The 18,130-nt window shown below is 42.6% G+C and overlaps 1 protein-coding gene across 1 annotated transcript in view; it reads left to right on the top strand.

The window, feature by feature from the left end:
• Window positions 1-18,130, top strand: part of MYH9 (myosin, heavy chain 9, non-muscle) — a 53,164-nt gene that overhangs the window by 15,516 nt on the left and 19,518 nt on the right. The window contains exons 4-14 of the mRNA XM_010154090.1: window positions 763-856; window positions 6,088-6,180; window positions 6,863-6,926; window positions 7,455-7,553; window positions 8,417-8,560; window positions 10,742-10,837; window positions 11,851-11,969; window positions 13,040-13,192; window positions 14,967-15,140; window positions 15,908-16,081; window positions 16,648-16,762. Of these exons, the coding sequence (XP_010152392.1) occupies window positions 763-856; window positions 6,088-6,180; window positions 6,863-6,926; window positions 7,455-7,553; window positions 8,417-8,560; window positions 10,742-10,837; window positions 11,851-11,969; window positions 13,040-13,192; window positions 14,967-15,140; window positions 15,908-16,081; window positions 16,648-16,762 (1,325 nt within the window). The remainder of the gene's footprint in view (window positions 1-762; window positions 857-6,087; window positions 6,181-6,862; window positions 6,927-7,454; window positions 7,554-8,416; window positions 8,561-10,741; window positions 10,838-11,850; window positions 11,970-13,039; window positions 13,193-14,966; window positions 15,141-15,907; window positions 16,082-16,647; window positions 16,763-18,130) is intronic.

Consider the following 18,130-nt stretch of genomic DNA (forward strand, 5'->3'; position numbering starts at 1 on the left):
ATGTCAAAGTCTGTTAATCTTGGTTGGAGGACTCCCTTAATTGTGAATGCTGGGAATGGGCTCAGTAAATCAGGTAGTAGTGGGGAGTCAAGGAAGGTCCCACTACGGTTATTTCAATAGATACGTAACCCTTGCTGCTGAACAACTTGCATAAGAATTGGAGGAAGAAGGGAGGTTTTGAAACAGCCCCTGTACTCAAACTCCTAAAGAAATAGAGCTTTTTCAATGGAAGAGGCTTGGAGAAGTCCTTCAGATTTGATGCAGCTGTTGTGTTTAAGTACATTCATACTGATGAGGCTGATAGAGTATCAGATAAGGCAGTTTCTTTTCTAAACACAGCCAAATTTGCTGGCCCTCAGGTCTGCTTAAGGAATTGGTATGTTTCTTCTTGCAGTCAGGAGGCTTCCTTTTGAAAGGTTGACTTCATTACCTTTCACCCCTAGCTACAGAGCAGCCTCTGGATTCTTCCTCAGCCACTTGGCAATCTTCCTAAGGAAGTGACTTGGAAGCAGAGTTCTTTATTGTCTTCCCTCCTCTGTGCCTGCGCAGAACCCACACCCAGAGGCAAACTGGCTGCGGGCTAGCCTGCAGTCCAGCTCCACTGCTACCGCTTGCCAGCACAACTTGTTTGCTCGTGGTTTTGAGGGAGGTGCTGTAATGGCCAGAACGCAGTTAAGGAGCTCTGTAGCCCTTTCGGGGTTAGAAATAAGAATCTGTCCCCTTTCGTCTTGTTTGTGAATGAATTGCAGATTTTCTTTACAGAGGTGAATCGGGAGCTGGTAAGACAGAGAACACCAAGAAAGTCATTCAGTATCTGGCTCACGTTGCTTCCTCACACAAGTCTAAAAAAGACCAGGTAAGACCTGTGTTTAATGATGAATTACTGCTGTGCTGACTGTGGACAATAAGTATATATTGGCTGATGCTGGTGAAAAGGCACATCGCTCAATGAAAGCCTAGATACTAACGTTTATCAGGGGACTGAGGAGGACAGTGAACTATGAAACAATAGAAGTTTGTAAAAAATTGCAAGTCAGGGAACACTGTTCTAAGCTGTGACTTCTTACTTAGTGGACTTCCAACTCAGTGGAGCTACAGCGGGGATGGTCATCCGCAACCTCTTGGATAGGTGGGCAAGTGAATGGGCGATCAACCATACTGATTTTTCACACGGATGTCTTGCTTATAACCAGTCCAGGCAGTGAAAACCTTTATAGATTAGGTGTGGCTTTACATATACTGTCCCAAAACTGGACAACACAGTGATAGACTAGTGGACATCAGCTGAGAACTTTAAAACTGTAGGAAGACGTTAACAGGGTGGAAGCCAGCCAGGTGTAAGCAGCACATGAAAGGAGGGTGGTGGTGATGGTGGGAGGACTTTAAAGATGTCTCACTTATATTTTTTTCCCCTTCCCTCTCCCCCGATGGACTATTGCCGAATTCGTCAGTTGTATCCTCGTAGGTGAGCTGCACGTTTACTGCACGTTCTGCACCAGGAATGCGTTTTCTGTCCCATTGTGTGATTTTTTTGAGCAGCTTTTCACTCCACACCAATATCACTTTCTGCAGCTAAAACAAATCCATAGACAATTCACAATTTTATTTTTTTTTTGTGTGGTGCACAGTGATCTTTTTGTGAGGATGTTCAATTGGAGACTAAAGTTATATTAAGAATAATTGTTTTCTGTGCTCAATACTAGTTTGCATTTAAGGTTTTTCTTGCAAGATTTTCCCAGATACACCATTCAAGAAGTATTCCTCCAGGGCAACAGGACTAGACCAAGCTTTCCTAGAACTACAGGCATCTAGTGTGTGTGGTGTTCCTAGTAAGGTAAATGTAGTCAGGTGTTCAGCTTTCTGTTCCCTGCAGCGAGATGTGGCTGCAGGTTGCAAAGAAAGGTCGGGGAGAAGGCTGCCTGCGGGCAGGGTATTCCAGGATTCTGAGCTTGTTAGCCAGCGCTGAACACGTTGGAAGCGTTCACGGGTGAGCAGCGTGGTGAACACCAGATGCCAAGTATGTCCACTCTACCTCTACATAAGTGGTTACCTATAGTAGCTTAATGTGTAGGCATGTCTTAGGTGTGCAGAGTGTATGAGTAAGGAGACTTCTCTGCATGCAGGCATACTTGTGTGCTCGCACACGCAGTAATAAGTAACTTCTGGAATCCAACCAAAAAAAAATCTCCTGTGTGCCAAACTTTCAGACATATGAAGGCTTTTTCCATGGTCTGTCAGTAGCTGTATTTAGAAACATTCCCCCCCCTTTTTTTTTTTTGAGTGTGGAAAATAGAATCATGGGGTTGAATTAAGTATTCTTCCACTGCTTATCCTTGAGCAGAATTTCAACCACCGAAGCAGGACAGGCTTTTAGAATAAAACAGTCCTAAGTTGGACTAGTTGGTGATTTTGCCCAAGTTTGATTTTTTTTTTTTTTTTTTTTAAATTCCTGCCCTAAGTTTTGGTTCTTCTGAAACGTCCTGCAACTTACATCTTGCTGCAGTCTTGACTGAACAGTAGCACTGGCCTTACCAGAGAGGATTTAGAGTGAACTCTTCAAATACTAATTGGTAATCTGTGTTTTATGCAACAATTCTTTACAAACTTTAAACTTGGAACCTGATTATTAGGGTTTATGCAGCTGAATGTGTTTACTTTTTAGAGGATCTCGGGTATACTGGCAGATTTATTCTTTAGGGTTGAATATGACAGTGTCAAACCTTTATGCTGCAAGACTAGGCACAGAACCTAACTGATGATAATAGAGACACTAGTGGTGCCTTTATCTACCAAAAAGGTATCTTGACTCTCTCCTATTAGAAGTTTTGGATGTAAGCCCCTGTTTTTCCAAGTATCAGAGCAAAATCAAGTTGAAAAAGCATATTCTTCAGCTCTAGCTCTCTTGTTTTGGACGTAGTGGCAGCTTCCACCAACCCCAGTGCATTAGTACATTCAGCTAAATAGCTTCTCGCTGCATGGTGTGAATACTAAACACATTAAGGCTGCTTCTGGGGCCTGTTCATTCTAATTATATAAACACTTTTTTTCCATTGATGAAACTTTATTTATGGAAGTTGAGATTGATGTTTTCCCATGTTTAGTCTCTGCTTCTCTGCTGACTTCTTAAATCATGTAATAGCGTGCTGGTTTTAGTTGGGACAGAGTTAATTTTCTTCACAGTAGCTAGTGTGAGGCTGTGACAATGACAAATAGCTTTTTCAAGGTGAGAATCTTTGCAGCTAATCAGAAAGTTGTGGGTAATGGTTGCTAATGCTGAAATATTTGTAATGAAAATAAGGTTAGTGATGATATTTCTCCCTTCCACATCCAACCCGCTGTTGTTGGGACTCAGTTATTTGGCAATGTCTCACATGACTGCAAAGAAGAATACAAAAGCAAATTTCTGAAGTGTAGAACCCAAAACAACAACAACAAAAAACCCCAAACACCCTCCTCATATTTTAGTTTTTTAAATTGCATGCTGTTGAAGCTAGCTGTGATTTCTAGATTACTTTCTTCATACTTCCTGAAAAATAAATGGCTGGCAAAACTTCTACCTTGCATAGAAATCATTCCAAAAAGTGTATGAGATGCAAAAATTCAGAGTACAAGATAGATGTCAAGGATTTTAGTTGCTTTAAACTGGTGTAGTAACTTCAGAGCAGTAGCAAGGGAGCATACTGAAGAGTGTGCACTGCTGGACCACGGGCTGACAGATCCAGTGGCTGTTATTGCTTCTGTTTTCATGAGGAATATTGTTCATACTTCAAATGCATGCCAAGTATTAAACCAGATTGTTTCAAGTCAAGGAATGGCAGTTAGAGGTGTCAGAAAATTGGCAGCATCTTAATGATAGGAACCTTTGAATTTGTAGAAAGCTTGTGACTGACAGCTCTGTGTTGTGCAGTTTTTGCTTGGCAAAACTACTCATTGTAGAAGTCTTCCTTCAGTGGAAGGTGACTGTCAAAATGAAAGGTAAAAAAAACCCAACAGACCCTACCCAAAAGCTACTTAAAAATTTTAAGGATAAAAGGATTATGTGTTTAAACAAAGGCAGCGTACGGTGCGTGCAGTTGAGACATGGATCCATCGCAGTAATCACAGCCACTTAATCTGACGTGCTATTGCCGTGGCATGCTGAGAACTTGCTCTTTCCACTGCATCGTGATGCTGAGGCAAGTCCTGAGAGCTGACTTGACCAACTCTAGCGTCCTCCTTTCCCCCACAGCTCTATATTGCTGTGTGCTGAGCTGGTGTTCTCTATGTGCATCGCCACCTTGGTGGTTCAAGAGACCTAATCACCTCTAAACCACGGTTTACCAACAGCTACTTGACACTAGTGACACTTCGTTCCTAAGGTACTAAATAACAGGATGGTCTGTAGTATGGATTTCTACAAACTTTTGATCTTTGTGAGGCTATTTTTAGTCAAATAGTTAAAATAGGTCTGATGTGACTTCTGTTTAGAGGAAAAGATGGGCTTTTTTATTTCTTCCCTCCTCATCCCATAGTTGGGTTGAAACGCTACGTTGCTGGCATCTCTCACTTGCACCGTAACAGACTGCAGTCACAAACAAAGGCCTAGGACTTCACTCCAGGATGGGGAGGGGGAATGGAGTGAGGGAGGAGTGTGCCAGCTTGAGTGCATGTGCCAGAATAGGAGCAGAAATGTGACTGCCACACAGTTCCAAAGACTGAACCCTAGTTTCAGGGTTTTCTCCTTACAAAGCCACACGTGGGCTCTGTTGTGAGAGAGCAGATGTCCCAGCTCAGGTTCCCTTCCCAGGCCTAACCCCCTTATTGTATATACTTGACAGTGAATGAAAGTGTTTGCAGCAGCTGCCCCTTCTGTGTATGTGCAGTTCTGCAGGGACTGAGGGTCTTGTTTGGCTCTGCACTTGGCAAGCATGAAGTGAGATAATTGTGGAAGTGAGAAATAAAGACTTGTAGTTCTTTGTACAGTTTCTCATATATCTTCCTCTTTTTTTCTTTTTATTGCATGTATTTTTAGAGCGACTGTGTAAGGACTAATCTGTTTTATAATGCACCTTGAGAATGAATGGGAACAATTTTCCTTCAGAAATACCCTTAAGTAATTTGCCCATAAATTCCAGTTCTCGTGATTCAGACTTCATTTCCATCCATTATGCACAGCAAGTGTTGAGTACTTACTGATAACTACTAAAAAGGGAAACATTAAGCTGTAATTTTCTATCTCTAGAAGCTTTTTAAGTAATCTTGAAATATATGGAACTCCATGCTTTTAGCACAGAGGACAAGTCATTTTGCACAGACGGGTACATCTGGAGTCTGTGGGGAAAGGTGTATATGCTCCAATGGTCTAGTACTTGGCAGGGGTAAAGATTCTGAATTTTCTTTTTCTACAGCTCCAGCATTTTGTGTTCCTTGAGGGAAGGAGTGTGCGAATATGGCAGCAGAATGCAAGCGATCATGCAGTTTGTGGGATACCACTAATCTTTTTTTTTTGTGTGCCTCCTTACAAAGGAGGTTTTTGCTTGTTTGTATTTTGGAAGATGTAGACTCTTAGTGCAAGCTTTTTTGGTTTTGGTGGTGGTGGGTTTTTTTAACATTAGACCTTTTCAGACAATCTTCCTAACCTAATCCTAGCAGAGTTCAAGGCTGTCTTGCAGTAGCAAGACCGGATTTCCCTCACTCTTCCAGGCTGTCTTGCAGTAGCAAGACCGGATTTCCCTCACTCTTCCAGCCTAGATGGCAAGACACTTCTGGGATGAGGGCCTGATCTTGGATGGTACAGTGTTTTGCTTTGATCCTGGCAAGTCTGTGGGATGTTGTGGTCAAGTGGCTTTGAAGGGCTTCTTGTTAACAGAAGGACAGCACTGGAATGCCCTTGTATTGAGGAAGGGAATAAGGTGTATTTGTGAATGTTTGTTATTCCCAGGTAACTAATGAGTCTCCTTTGAAGGTTTAAGGGATCATCTCCTAAGGTTTAATGTGGCTTCTCTACAACAGATACCAAGCTATTGTGAACTGAAACTTCAGCGCTGGTTTGACCCAAAGTTAATGCAGTAAACCGCTACCTACTCTATTAATTTCTGGTTTCTCTAGGGAGAACTGGAGAGACAGTTGCTCCAGGCTAATCCTATCCTGGAGGCCTTTGGAAATGCCAAGACAGTAAAGAATGACAACTCCTCAAGATTTGTGAGTATTACTATTCAGCAGTATTCTGCACTTTCCAGAGGGAAAACTTGGCCTACCTTTGGGTTAATTGCAGACAGGGATAGGACAGGGTGTGAGTGACTTCCCTCAAATTAATCTGGAATGTGAATTTAATTTGGTGGATTATCTAGAATAGACCTGATAAGTCAGTGGAATGGAGGAACCTGACCCTGTGCTAGGATCATCTATGTCTATTTTTATTGGAAGTTTGTTAACGTCAGTTTTATCTTGGAGAGCAAATACTGATCCTTACTTTACTTGCTCTGGAGAGCAGTGGGTGGTGTCTGAGAGGCAGATGGGGAGGTCAAATCCGGAACTAAATGAAAATGGTTGAAGCTAATGTTGAGGGAGGCAGAACTGTCCAGATCATATAGCACATGAAACTGAAGGGGCCCTGTTTGTTGGAAATCTAGGCTGAAACATAACGAATTTGAATTGTAGGCTGTCTGAATGTCAGAAATGTCTGAAAGTGTTTGGTGTCTTGTTTGTTAAATCACTGTTGTGATCAGCGGGCATTGCCTATTGGCTGACCTTATGTTTTGCCTAAAACCTGCCTGACCTGTTCTGAATCCTTTCCTGGATGAAAAAGAGGTTTACCTTTGCTGTTTACTGCTGTTAACAGATAGAATGAATACTAATTTTAATGCTATTATCTTCCTCTTAGGGCAAGTTCATCAGAATCAACTTTGATGTCAATGGCTACATTGTTGGAGCCAATATCGAGACCTGTATCCTTTCTGTAACCACTTAAAAGAAGAAATTAAAAGCTACAGAGGTGGCAGTAAAATGGTTTGTCAGGTCGAGAAAGTGGTAGGAAGCACTTAAATTTCTGCTAGCAAGATTACTGTTGTCTCCTGTTTCTTCATCTAGTATTTTGTGACCTTTGTAATCATGGTGGGATTCTTTTTGGAATGAATGAATTCTAATCTTAGGAGGCTGGAATGGAAGCATAAACTGAGATAAGATGAATAGCTTTGGAATTTCATAAGCCATTCTCACTTCTGTCCAAGGCAATTAGGGATGGATGGCCACTGTTTTTCTGGTTTTCATCAGTTAAGTGTCTCTTGCCATAGTCATCATTCAGAGTCTGGCAGAACTGACCGGAACCTCAGTGGGTTGCTGACTGGTAGTGACTGCTAAATCAATACCCCTGTTAATTGGCATGAAGAGAACGTCAGGTAGTACGAGTCTTTTCTCCTGCCATAGAATAGTAAGTGTGATCTGGGTGTCCTGCCATATGCCTTGACTCTCTGAAGATCTGCTGGAGAAGTCACGTGCAATTCGTCAAGCCAAAGAGGAGAGAACCTTCCACATCTTCTACTACCTGCTGTCTGGGGCAGGCGAGCATTTGAAGAGTAAGTAAGGTTTTGTTGTAGTTGTGGGGTTCCCTCTTCACAATGACAGAGGATCCAAACCACTTGTAGGCTAGGACCTGTTCCTAGTTTCTTGGCTCTGCCTTTTAGATGTGGTCATCCCTCCTCCAGTTCTTCCGCCCATTCGTACATCCCTCTGTCCTCCCCCTGCACTTCTCAGTTCCTGAAAACTTGCTTCTCTGGTTCCTTCCTGCACTTGTCTCCTTGCCAGCAATGACTCTACACCCTTCCTTATCTAAAATCACTGTCCCATGTTTAGTCTCGTCTTGCATGATGTAAACCCTTCTACTGCAGGAATGGTCCTACTGTGACGCACTCGGCGTTTAACTGAGTGGAGCAAAGCTGCTGGCACCTAAGCAGCTTTAGAAGTCTAGGATCTTAGTGCACCTAGCTCACCCTAGTAATCGGGGCCCGTGTTGGGCAAGAGCTGCAAGTTGTCTGGAAGAAAGACAGGAGGAGAGGACTTTTCTCATAGTTGCTACTGTTTCACGAGCTGTACGTTAACTTTCACCTGACTTGAAACAAATGAGGTGTCTGAAATTAAAGGCAAATTTACTTTCAAGTTAATCCCTACTCCTTACAGATTTAGGGCATAATGATGATTGACACTGCTTTGGCAGAGTAGTCCAGAGGAGAGAATAGAAGGAAATAAGGCGGAAAACCTTCAAATTTATCTAAAATACATTAAATGTTCAGCCTGCAGTAAAACTGGGCTTAGTCCCAGATTCGACCAGCACCTGCTAGCATATGCAAGTCAGAAATTTGATCTCACTGGTAGTTTGTTTCCTATTGGGGTAAAAAAAAAAAGGCAGCCATAGTGACCTTATTCTCAATTCTTTCCCAAGCTGATCTGCTGCTGGAGCCGTACAACAAGTATCGCTTCCTTTCCAATGGGCATGTTACGATCCCGGGTCAGCAGGACAAGGATATGTTTCAGGAGACCATGGAGGCAATGAAGATCATGGGCATCCCAGATGAGGAGCAGATAGGTATGAATACTCTGAAGGCTTTGAAAATGCAAGGAAATAAGAGGGAACAGATCATATCTCTGGAGCTATTTGTTCTGGGGTTTTTGTTGGTTTTGGTTTGGGTCCAGCCCCCCTCCCCCCCCAAGCGAACAGCACGCAAGTAATAAACTCAGTGTCTTTGGAGTGACCTACCTCAGGATCTACCAGTGCAGCTTCAGTTTATACAGTTAACATTAGAAGCCAAGCAGCTAGTGAAAACATGCTTCTGCTTGCTGGTTTTGTTCCCAATCTGAGGGCTGTGTATCCACTTCATGAATAACACATCCAAGATACAAGAATCCCCTCATTCTCTTGTGCAATGCGTGGCTTTTGTGCTCCCCCTATCCCTAAGCAGTGGCTTTGAAGTATTTAATCCAACCACTGCTGGATTAGTACTTTGAGAATAGCCTGGTCATAGCTCCTTTCTTTCCAGCTTAACGCTGAACTGCTGATCAGAAATTAATATTGTCTGATTCTGGGAGCACAGTACCATGACAGTGAAGCTAGAGTTGCATGCAGCCTGCACGAAGTGCAGTGATACATACTCACCCGAGCGCTGTGCTGTCTCATTCATGATCTACCTCACTGGTTGGGAAGCAGTGTTCTGCAAAATCTCAGTTTCCAAATGCTTAAAGTCTTCTAAAGCGAACACTGTTTTTTCTCTGCTCCAAGGCAAGCAGCTGTGGTGGTTTGAGGTCACCACCTCCTTTGCTGGAGGCTGCAGCTCTTGTGGCTGTAGGGAGTATGTGCCAGTGCCTTAACTATTGCTCTTCACAGTCGAGTCTGCTATAAATCCACGCTGTCGTTATCCTCAGTTTAATACAGCTCTTGATCTCCTGAATCATCTGAGACTTGAAACTGATGTAAGGAGGTGAAGAGAAATTTGCCTAAACAGAGTAAAAGAATTGGCAGCCTAATTTATTGTCAGGATGTCCTGCTATGCTCTGTTTTTCGAGTTGGGTGTTTAATGTATGCTCTAGGGCATGCCTTTGCTGTCACATGGATGAGCTATTGGTTCCAGCCGCTACAGCAAAGGCAGCTTTAGTGCTTTGCTGTTCAAGGTGTGAAGTGCATTAATGTTCCTTACAGGCTTAGAAGAATAATACATACAGTAGCTGGTTGGATGGTGGGCTTACTTGGCTTTGATGTAAAGCCTGAATACTAACTATCTTCATTTATGGGACAACATCAAAATAAGCTGCCTGTCCAAGTGCCAGGACGCCAGATTCAACTGTCAAACCACAGGATTTCATAACATGCCACTAGGAACATACGTGTGTGTTTTCTGTTAGTCCTGATGCAGCATGTATGGAGCCTGTGTTTGCTCTGCTACCAAAAGGATGTAGTTTTAAAACAAATATTTCTGTAACAGGTAGAAACCAGGGGCCAAAAGAATCTTTGGTAGAAGATGCCCTTTGCAAGTGACTGGCAGTTTACATTGCTCAAGGCAACTAGAAGCTGTTATGCAATGAGCTAGGATTGATAACACAGTGAAAATTGAAGTGATGCTACGGCATTGAAAAATGTCTTTCCTGTTCTAGCATCTGCTGCTGCTTTTGTGACGTGCTCCATTTGAATAGTATGAATATATCATTAGCAGTGGGTGGGGTGCTTCAGCATGTAATTAGTAATAGTCATGGTTCAGGCACTTTCGCCCACATCCTGCTGCCATTCATACGTTGTAATGTCTGTCTGTGCGGCCTATGGACCTTGGTCAGGGAGCTGAAAGTGATACGGGGTTGAGGGAACAGTCTTCCCTCTCTTTAATTGGTCTGTACTCTTACTAACTGGCTCCTGTCAGTGTTAAACAGTAGTGTTGAGGAAAATGGTGAATTTGAGCCCTCTAACAGCAAACAAACATTTGATCAAAAATGCATATGATGTAGGATGGCATGTTACTCTGTCCTGCCTCCCGCTTTACTATAGTGATGTTGAGAATGGGTAAGTGTCCAGGCTGTATGGCCTTGCAGAGGAGGCACAGGGAAGGTCCTGCGTCCTGAATGGCAGGCATGTAGAGGAATTACCTGTGGTGGTTTTTCCCAGATTCCAGAAGGATCTTTGGGATGTTGAGAAGGGTTTCTTAACCATGTCAGGCAAGGTAACTGGGTCATATCAGGGCTTTTGGTGGTGCCTAACGCTAAGCTGTTGTTATTACTTTAAAAGGTCTGCTGAAGGTTATCTCGGGTGTTCTTCAGCTTGGGAACATAGTCTTCAAGAAGGAGCGCAACACAGACCAAGCCTCCATGCCAGACAATACAGGTAACCCTTCTCCTTTCCCCACCCCAAAGAAAAAGGCAGAAAAAAGCCTGCAGGAAGCTCTTGCATGTCGAAGAATGTGTTACAGTATGTAGAGAATGCTGGTGTCCTGGTTTCTGTAAGGTGAATTTTCTGCCAAAGGAGCTCCTTCTGACAGGTACAGACCGTTTTGCCAGGCGTGGGTTTGCAGCCACCCATGGGCAGGAATGTGGCACTGCTCTTGTGACAGGGCTAGGCAGGAAGTACCCGTCATGACCAGATGAAAAGGATTACTCTCCCGGAACGTGTAGTGTGTGTGTATGTTTTAACCAAGCTAGGAATGATTGCTCCTACAGACCTGTATTATCAGGCTGTAAGGAACGTTCTTTGCTGGCTTTTTAGGTAGATGTGTAACTGTGAGAGCAGGTCGGGTCATTTTGTGGAGGGTGTAAAGTATTTGTACGTATTTCATGTTGCGCTGCCTGTGTAAATAGTACCATGTTTCACTTGATGGAAGTCTGTCTTTTGGAAGATTTAGCTCGTAGACAGTCGTCATAGGTGTACTGCAGAAATATGAGAGGCTGCTAATTTATCTAAATGGCATTTTGGGGAGGAGAGTAAACCATTTGGGTGTTTGGATCTTGAATCTGAAATAGTGTTACCTCAAAGGCTAATCAGTAGATGAAAACAGAACAATTAGCTTGATTAAGAAATCCGTTACTTGACACAGCTTTAAACTGATTACAGACTATGAACTCCGTAAAGCTGCTGTGCAGTGACTTAGTGGTATGGGCGTGTTGCTTCAAATTTACTCTCGTGGCTTCTGGAGCAACTCAACCTGCAGTATGGGTTGCAGGAGTTCTGGGGGGAATGTTTTTGGTTTTGAAGGTACCTCTCTTAGCCACATGAACCTGTTCTTTATTTCATGTTTTTTATGAGCCGTTTCATGACCCTCTTGGAGTCGTCTTCTTTTTCTCTTGCTTTCTGTGAGAAAAACAAAAGAATATTAATCTCATTGTTTCCTGTACCATCTTCAGCTGCTCAGAAAGTGTCTCACCTTTTGGGTATCAACGTGACTGATTTCACTAGAGGCATCCTCACTCCTCGCATCAAAGTTGGGCGAGATTATGTCCAGAAAGCTCAGACCAAAGAGCAGGTATGTGTTCTCTAAAAATGTACTTTAATCCTGCTGCCACAAAGCTACCAAAGGTATTGGAGGTTTCTGTAGTGTTCAAGAACCATCTTTGTGGTTGCAGTGTGTGGCAACCATGTTTGGATAATGTAGTATACATATTGCCTCTAGTATTTGCTCACTTCACCTGTTTAAAGATATAAATCACCCTGCCCCTGTAGCACTTTTTTTCTTATCTGTGGAGAAAAAAATAGAGAGAAAGAATCAAGTCCCCTGATTTTTGTGACTGGCTGTCTGAAGGGAGCAAGTTCCTTCAGTTTAAGGATGATATCTTCAAGTTGCTGTAATATAGAAAGCACTGGTTTTGAGTAGGGCAGCTACTAGGGTGGTAGAATTTACTGATCACTCTTGAAACTGTAAATTTTGTAACACTCTTGAATCAGGTTGTGCTCTAAATGAAATGTGACCTAGGAGCTAGTGGCCTCTTTAATGGACCAAAGCTCCTGTGCTTACTCACTGCATGGCTTCTTTATGAACACATCCTTATTCACAGTACAAATAAACATGCCCCCGTAATGTGGAAGGGATGGGGAAGAGCGAAGTGTAGAAATTGTCACAGGCTGCCTTTCCATTTTGGTATTTGATTTCTTACTATACATAGCATTTTTGTGTCCATTACAGGTAGGGTAGTGGCACGGGAGGAGGGAATTTGGCTTCACGAATCCTAAATTACAAAGAATTTTAAATGCTTTTCTTTGGGCCTATGAAACATGTTATGTTACTGTAGTCTTTGGAGGTGACTGGGCATCATTTCTCTTGAATACCACACATTAGTTTCTCCAACAGGCAGGATCCTGAAATTGTCTTTGATGCACTGATTTAGTAAGACAAATTCTTCATGCTTGTTTATAGAGCATCACTGTGCCATCTACTTTTTATTGGGACTAACCTCTGAAATGAGCCTTGTTCAGTGAGTTCGGTGGTGCAGAGAGAAATCTCAAACTACAGTTGACCATTAGATGCTGAAACAGTGAAATCTGTGCCTGCCTTTGGATTATAATGCAACTCCTGATCTTTGTCTTTTTTCTGCGTAGGCCGACTTTGCCATTGAAGCGCTGGCTAAAGCCACTTACGAACGCATGTTCCGGTGGCTGGTTATGCGTATCAACAAGGCGTTGGATAAGACCAAGCGACAGGGTGCATCCTTCATTGGAATCCTTGACATTGCTGGCTTTGAGATTTTTGAGGTAAGGAGAAGTCAGGTCCTTGCACTCAGCACAGTTTAAAGTGGAGCAAAGACCCCTACAGGAAATCACTAAAACTGGAATCGTATAGTTTCAGAAAGGATGTGTATTCCTCATTTGTTACTGATGATGTGAACTGTCAGATAGGTTATTAAATAACCAAAGTGGTACATTCTTTAGTATTCTATATATTCTTCAAGTGTATTATTTCACTGCTATATATTCTGGTGCTTGCATCCTTTTGGCATGTGCATCAGAATCATTTTAATTGCACAGTTCCAGCTCTATAGCTCACAGCTTAAGAGTTTGCTAACCTACAAAAAAGTCTTTCAAGATGTCACGTATAGTTATGGATCAGCACTGGACTTATTTTATGTCTCAATTATCTGTCCCAAAACATTTAAAAGATATTACACTGAAACCTATTAACGTCATTAAAAATTGTTAGAAGTGGTTTCTTCTTCCTCATGATGAGTTTTGGAAAAGGCAAAGAAAGAGTAGACCAAGTCAGAGCCAACATATATGCTGACCTATGTATGTTCCTTGCTGCAGGAAGCATGAAAACTGGGATCAGAGTGTGGTTTCGCATACAGCTAAACTGATTTAACACCTCATGATGCAGCAAAAGGGTGAACCTGCTCCTTCCCTCTGCTGCTCCTGGCTGCAACTGCTTGTATTGTTCACCTCTGACCCTGCAGAAAATACTTTTTTAGGGTGTTTTATAATTGAATCGGTCTGCAAAGGGGTATCTAAGCATAAAGACTGATGCAGGATAAAAGTAGGGGAGGACAAACTGAAGGAAAGTTGAGGATGGAAAAGAGGGGAAGTGGGAGCTCCCTCTATAGGTGGCAGTGAACTGTTAGGCCAAACCATTACGTCTATGAAGGGAGAATTTTAGAATGTGGCTTTGCATTACACTTGGTCTGAAGCAACCACAGGCTGCCTTCAGAAAATAACTATCCTGACATCCCCACTATTCCAGCCAGGCAGCTCCTATCAACCTCTGTTATGCTGGATCTAGCTCATGTGCAGCTGCATGGTGAATTGGATCGGTTTATTCATGGCATGGAAAACTGAGCCACAGAGAAGTTGATTTTTATTTTTGTTCCGCTCTCCTCTCCTCAGTCAGGTCTGACTTTGGTTTCATGGTTGCTGGATCTCAGGAAGATGAGGAGATTGATACGTGGTTAGGAATTACTGAAACATGAAGGAAGTAGAACAGGACCATTCTCTTCAGCAGCTGCATAATATGTAGTGTGGTTTAGCAGGAAAATGTACCCTTGGTTATTAACCTTGCTCTTACGGTTTGAAGAGATCTGGAGATATTGAAGAAATTTCCCTCACTTTCCTTGCTCTGATTTTATATGAACATTAAAAAGGGACTTTCCAGTCCACATGCTTTTAGGAATTTGTCTTCAAGCTTCTGTTGCTTCCTCTTCCTAAGAGGAGGACCTGCCAGCTCTGAGTATGTGAGAAAACCGGAGTCTTTTCTGTTCCCGGGTTAAGTAGCTGCAGTAATTCTTCTGCTGTTTACAACTGAACATTCTTTCGCGAAGTCTGAGGAACAGTGTAGGCACTTCCCTGGGGATTGCAGCAGTGGTGCAGTGGCATGTGACAGGAAAGGCAGTTCATAAGCAAGTGGGGTTATTGACAAAGGGCTGTCCACCCCACACAGAACACTAGCTTAAACTCAACTGTAGACGTGACCTTTCGTGCTAATGTAGGTGTGTCTTCAAAAACAACTGCTCAAACATTTTTCTATCTTTCTCTTCATTAGCTGAACTCATTTGAGCAGTTGTGTATTAACTACACAAATGAAAAGCTGCAGCAGCTCTTCAACCACACCATGTTCATCCTGGAGCAAGAGGAGTACCAGAGGGAGGGCATAGAGTGGAATTTCATTGACTTTGGCCTGGATCTGCAGCCCTGCATTGACCTCATAGAGAAGCCGGTAAGCTTGTTCTACAGTCATCACCAAGAAAAGGCTGCACTGATTTTGTCATTGAGCACATAACCTCTACCTTCAGACTGGAAACTAGCTTTCTAGCTTCTGTCGTCCTCTACTGACACTGTGGTGTGTGTTGAAGCAGAAGTGAGCAGTTCCCTCTTTGAAAGTATGTCACCAATAAATCTGTTTGTATCAGTTCTGTAGGAAATATTGCATGAAAATAGATCGTTGGCCACTTTTTCCTCTCAGAAAATTGTCTTCATTTGTGTAGATCTACCTGGTGCTAGGTCTATGTGTGGCTTACCATAAGTAGTGTGAACTCCCTTACTTAACTGTGTGTTGAGAAGCTGTGAATCTCTGTTGCTTTCATTCTGCTCTAATGAAACTTGGTAATTTATAAATTTCACAGTACATGTCCCAGCCATAAGGGCTTGTTTGTGAAATGTTCTGCTATGGCCTTCATTTAGGCACCTGGATATTTGGAGAACAGTGTGGCAGTGTTCCTTCTATTTAAAAGGTTTGGGGTTTTTTTACACATGAAACAACATAGACAAATGTCATGGAAGAGACCTTATCATAAAAATGTTCAGAATGCAGATAGGGATTTTGAAGGATTATTAACAATTTCCATTAGTATGGAAGTAACTGAAGTGATAACACACAACAGGTGAATGTGATGGGGGATCAGGCTTAGGTTTCCTATTTTCTAGCCATCTAAAAGTGTAATTATTGATGTAGTCATGTATTTAATGATGTTTCCCTTCTTTAAGGCTGGGCCTCCTGGTATCCTGGCCCTGCTGGATGAAGAGTGCTGGTTCCCAAAAGCAACAGACAAAAGCTTTGTGGAAAAGGTGGTACAAGAACAAGGCACCCACCCCAAATTTCAGAAGCCGAAACAGCTGAAAGACAAAGCTGACTTCTGTATCATACATTATGCTGGCAAGGTAAAAGAGTTAGTAGCTAAAATGTGAACATTGGACTGTTTGCTGTATTTTCTCATGCATAACCACTGCTGCTCAGAAATGGCTGCCCATGGGAAACCAGTGGAAGATGTCAGGAAGTTGTTCCATTGCTGTGGACCTTACAGGGCCTGAGGGAAATTGCAAGTTATATGTGTATAGTTGAAGATGGGTCAAACTGACACCGGTGTAGATTTGTTCTCTGTGACTCGGTGAGATTGAGGTGCTTTTCAGAAACCTTGCATCAAGACTTCATCACTGAAAATGATGATGTGCTTTTTTTTTATGTCACACTCTGAGTGGTGCAAGCTAGCATTGCAAATCCATTCCTTTTGCTGACAGAACAGAACATGCAGCTGTTTGTTAGGGTTTGAAATTTCTAGGTGTGCTTGCTTAGATGGCAAATCCAAGGATGATTAGGTAATCTGCTGCTGATTGTGCAAACCTCGGTGCTACTTTCATAGGCTTTGCAGGATCTCGTTGCATCTTGTGCTGCAGAAACTCCTCTTCCCCCACCTCCCCAAGTTTCTTGACATGTTTATCTTCTCCAGGTGGACTATAAAGCAGATGAATGGCTGATGAAGAACATGGATCCGCTGAATGATAACATTGCTACTCTTCTCCACCAGTCGTCGGATAAGTTTGTGTCTGAGCTGTGGAAAGACGGTATGTAATTAAGTTTAATCTCATTAGTTTTCTCTTGTTTTATGTGGAAGGGTTGGTTTGATCATCAAAAGTTTGTGATGAGCTGTGTTGCTTTATTCCCTGAAGACTAAGCCACCAAGATGAGCGTTATCTGGAACATCCTTTGCTTACACTGTGGTATTGCATGAGAAGTTCGCTGTAACTCAAGAGGAAGGTTCGCTTGCAGCAGCTTACGTTAAGCTTCCTGCACATATAGTAATCACCTCTCAAAACCAAGAATGCCAGGATAAACTATGAACACGTCATTATGTCCCAGCAGCTTGCATAGCTGCAAGACTCTAAACACAAGATCTGAGCTTGAATGTGGTCTTACTCCTGCAACGAGTGTGTTTTCTGCAGTGTTGTTCAGTATTTTACTCTATCTTTTCTGGGTTTATCTGCTCTTGAGTCTTACTGTTGCTGTCGCTTTCTGTGATGGGTTTTCTTTGACGTCTCTGTCTGTTGCAGAGATGCAGAACGTTCAGAGAGCCTATTTCTATCAACACTTTCCTATTCTTCATCTAGAACCAGGTGACTGAGAAACCCAGCTGTCGTGTCGTGTGTAATGCATCCTAGAGCCATGCAAGAAATGCTTCCGTTAACTTCTCTTTGTCCTTTTGTCATTCCTGCATCCTCTGCTTTGTGCTGGTAGCTCCTCACGGACTTGAAAACAAAAGCAAAAACTCTACCTTGCAAGTGGATACAAGAAAGATATGGCCATGTTCAGGCGCTAAAGGCTGCTCTTGCAAGGCTCGCCTAGGAACAGCTAAAAGCCAATCCCCGTCAGCAGTTTGAGCGTAGAGCTGGCAAGGCTGTATTTCTTGCAAGAGTTGGAAGGAGGGTTTCTGTGACTGCATTTAAAGTGAGATCCATTTACTAGAACCATTAACATTGGTTCTAGTACGAGGGTTTGACTTCAGCTGCTGATCACTTAGAAGAAAGTTAGTTTGGCAAAGGAACTTGTACTGCATGAAAAATGGCCGCCAGCAACTTGTGCCTAGCAAGACCTTTGCTGTGTGAGACTCCTTTTGGACTTGAAATATCAATTGAACCGCAGTTTGAGTTCTCATTTCTTGTTCTTAGCTGGATCTTCTGTTGCAAGTGACTGTCCTTTTTGCTATCTTGATGTAGACTGCAGGTCTGAAGGTTTTTAAGATTGTTCCAGCCACAATCTGGAACGCTCTTCTGTGGATGTCCCTGTGGTGTCATCTAGTGGCATAACCTTCTTTGTGATAAGACAACCTTGACCCTATTCTAACACTGCTCCAGAATTGAGCAGTTCTAAACTAATACTAGCTGTAAATCAGAGTATCCTTTCTTGTTTCTTCTTTTGTAGGGGTTTCTCTTAGC

This window comes from Eurypyga helias, unplaced genomic scaffold (assembly GCF_000690775.1).
Source record: "Eurypyga helias isolate BGI_N326 unplaced genomic scaffold, ASM69077v1 scaffold26356, whole genome shotgun sequence".
In the NCBI taxonomy this organism is placed as follows: domain Eukaryota; kingdom Metazoa; phylum Chordata; class Aves; order Eurypygiformes; family Eurypygidae; genus Eurypyga; species Eurypyga helias.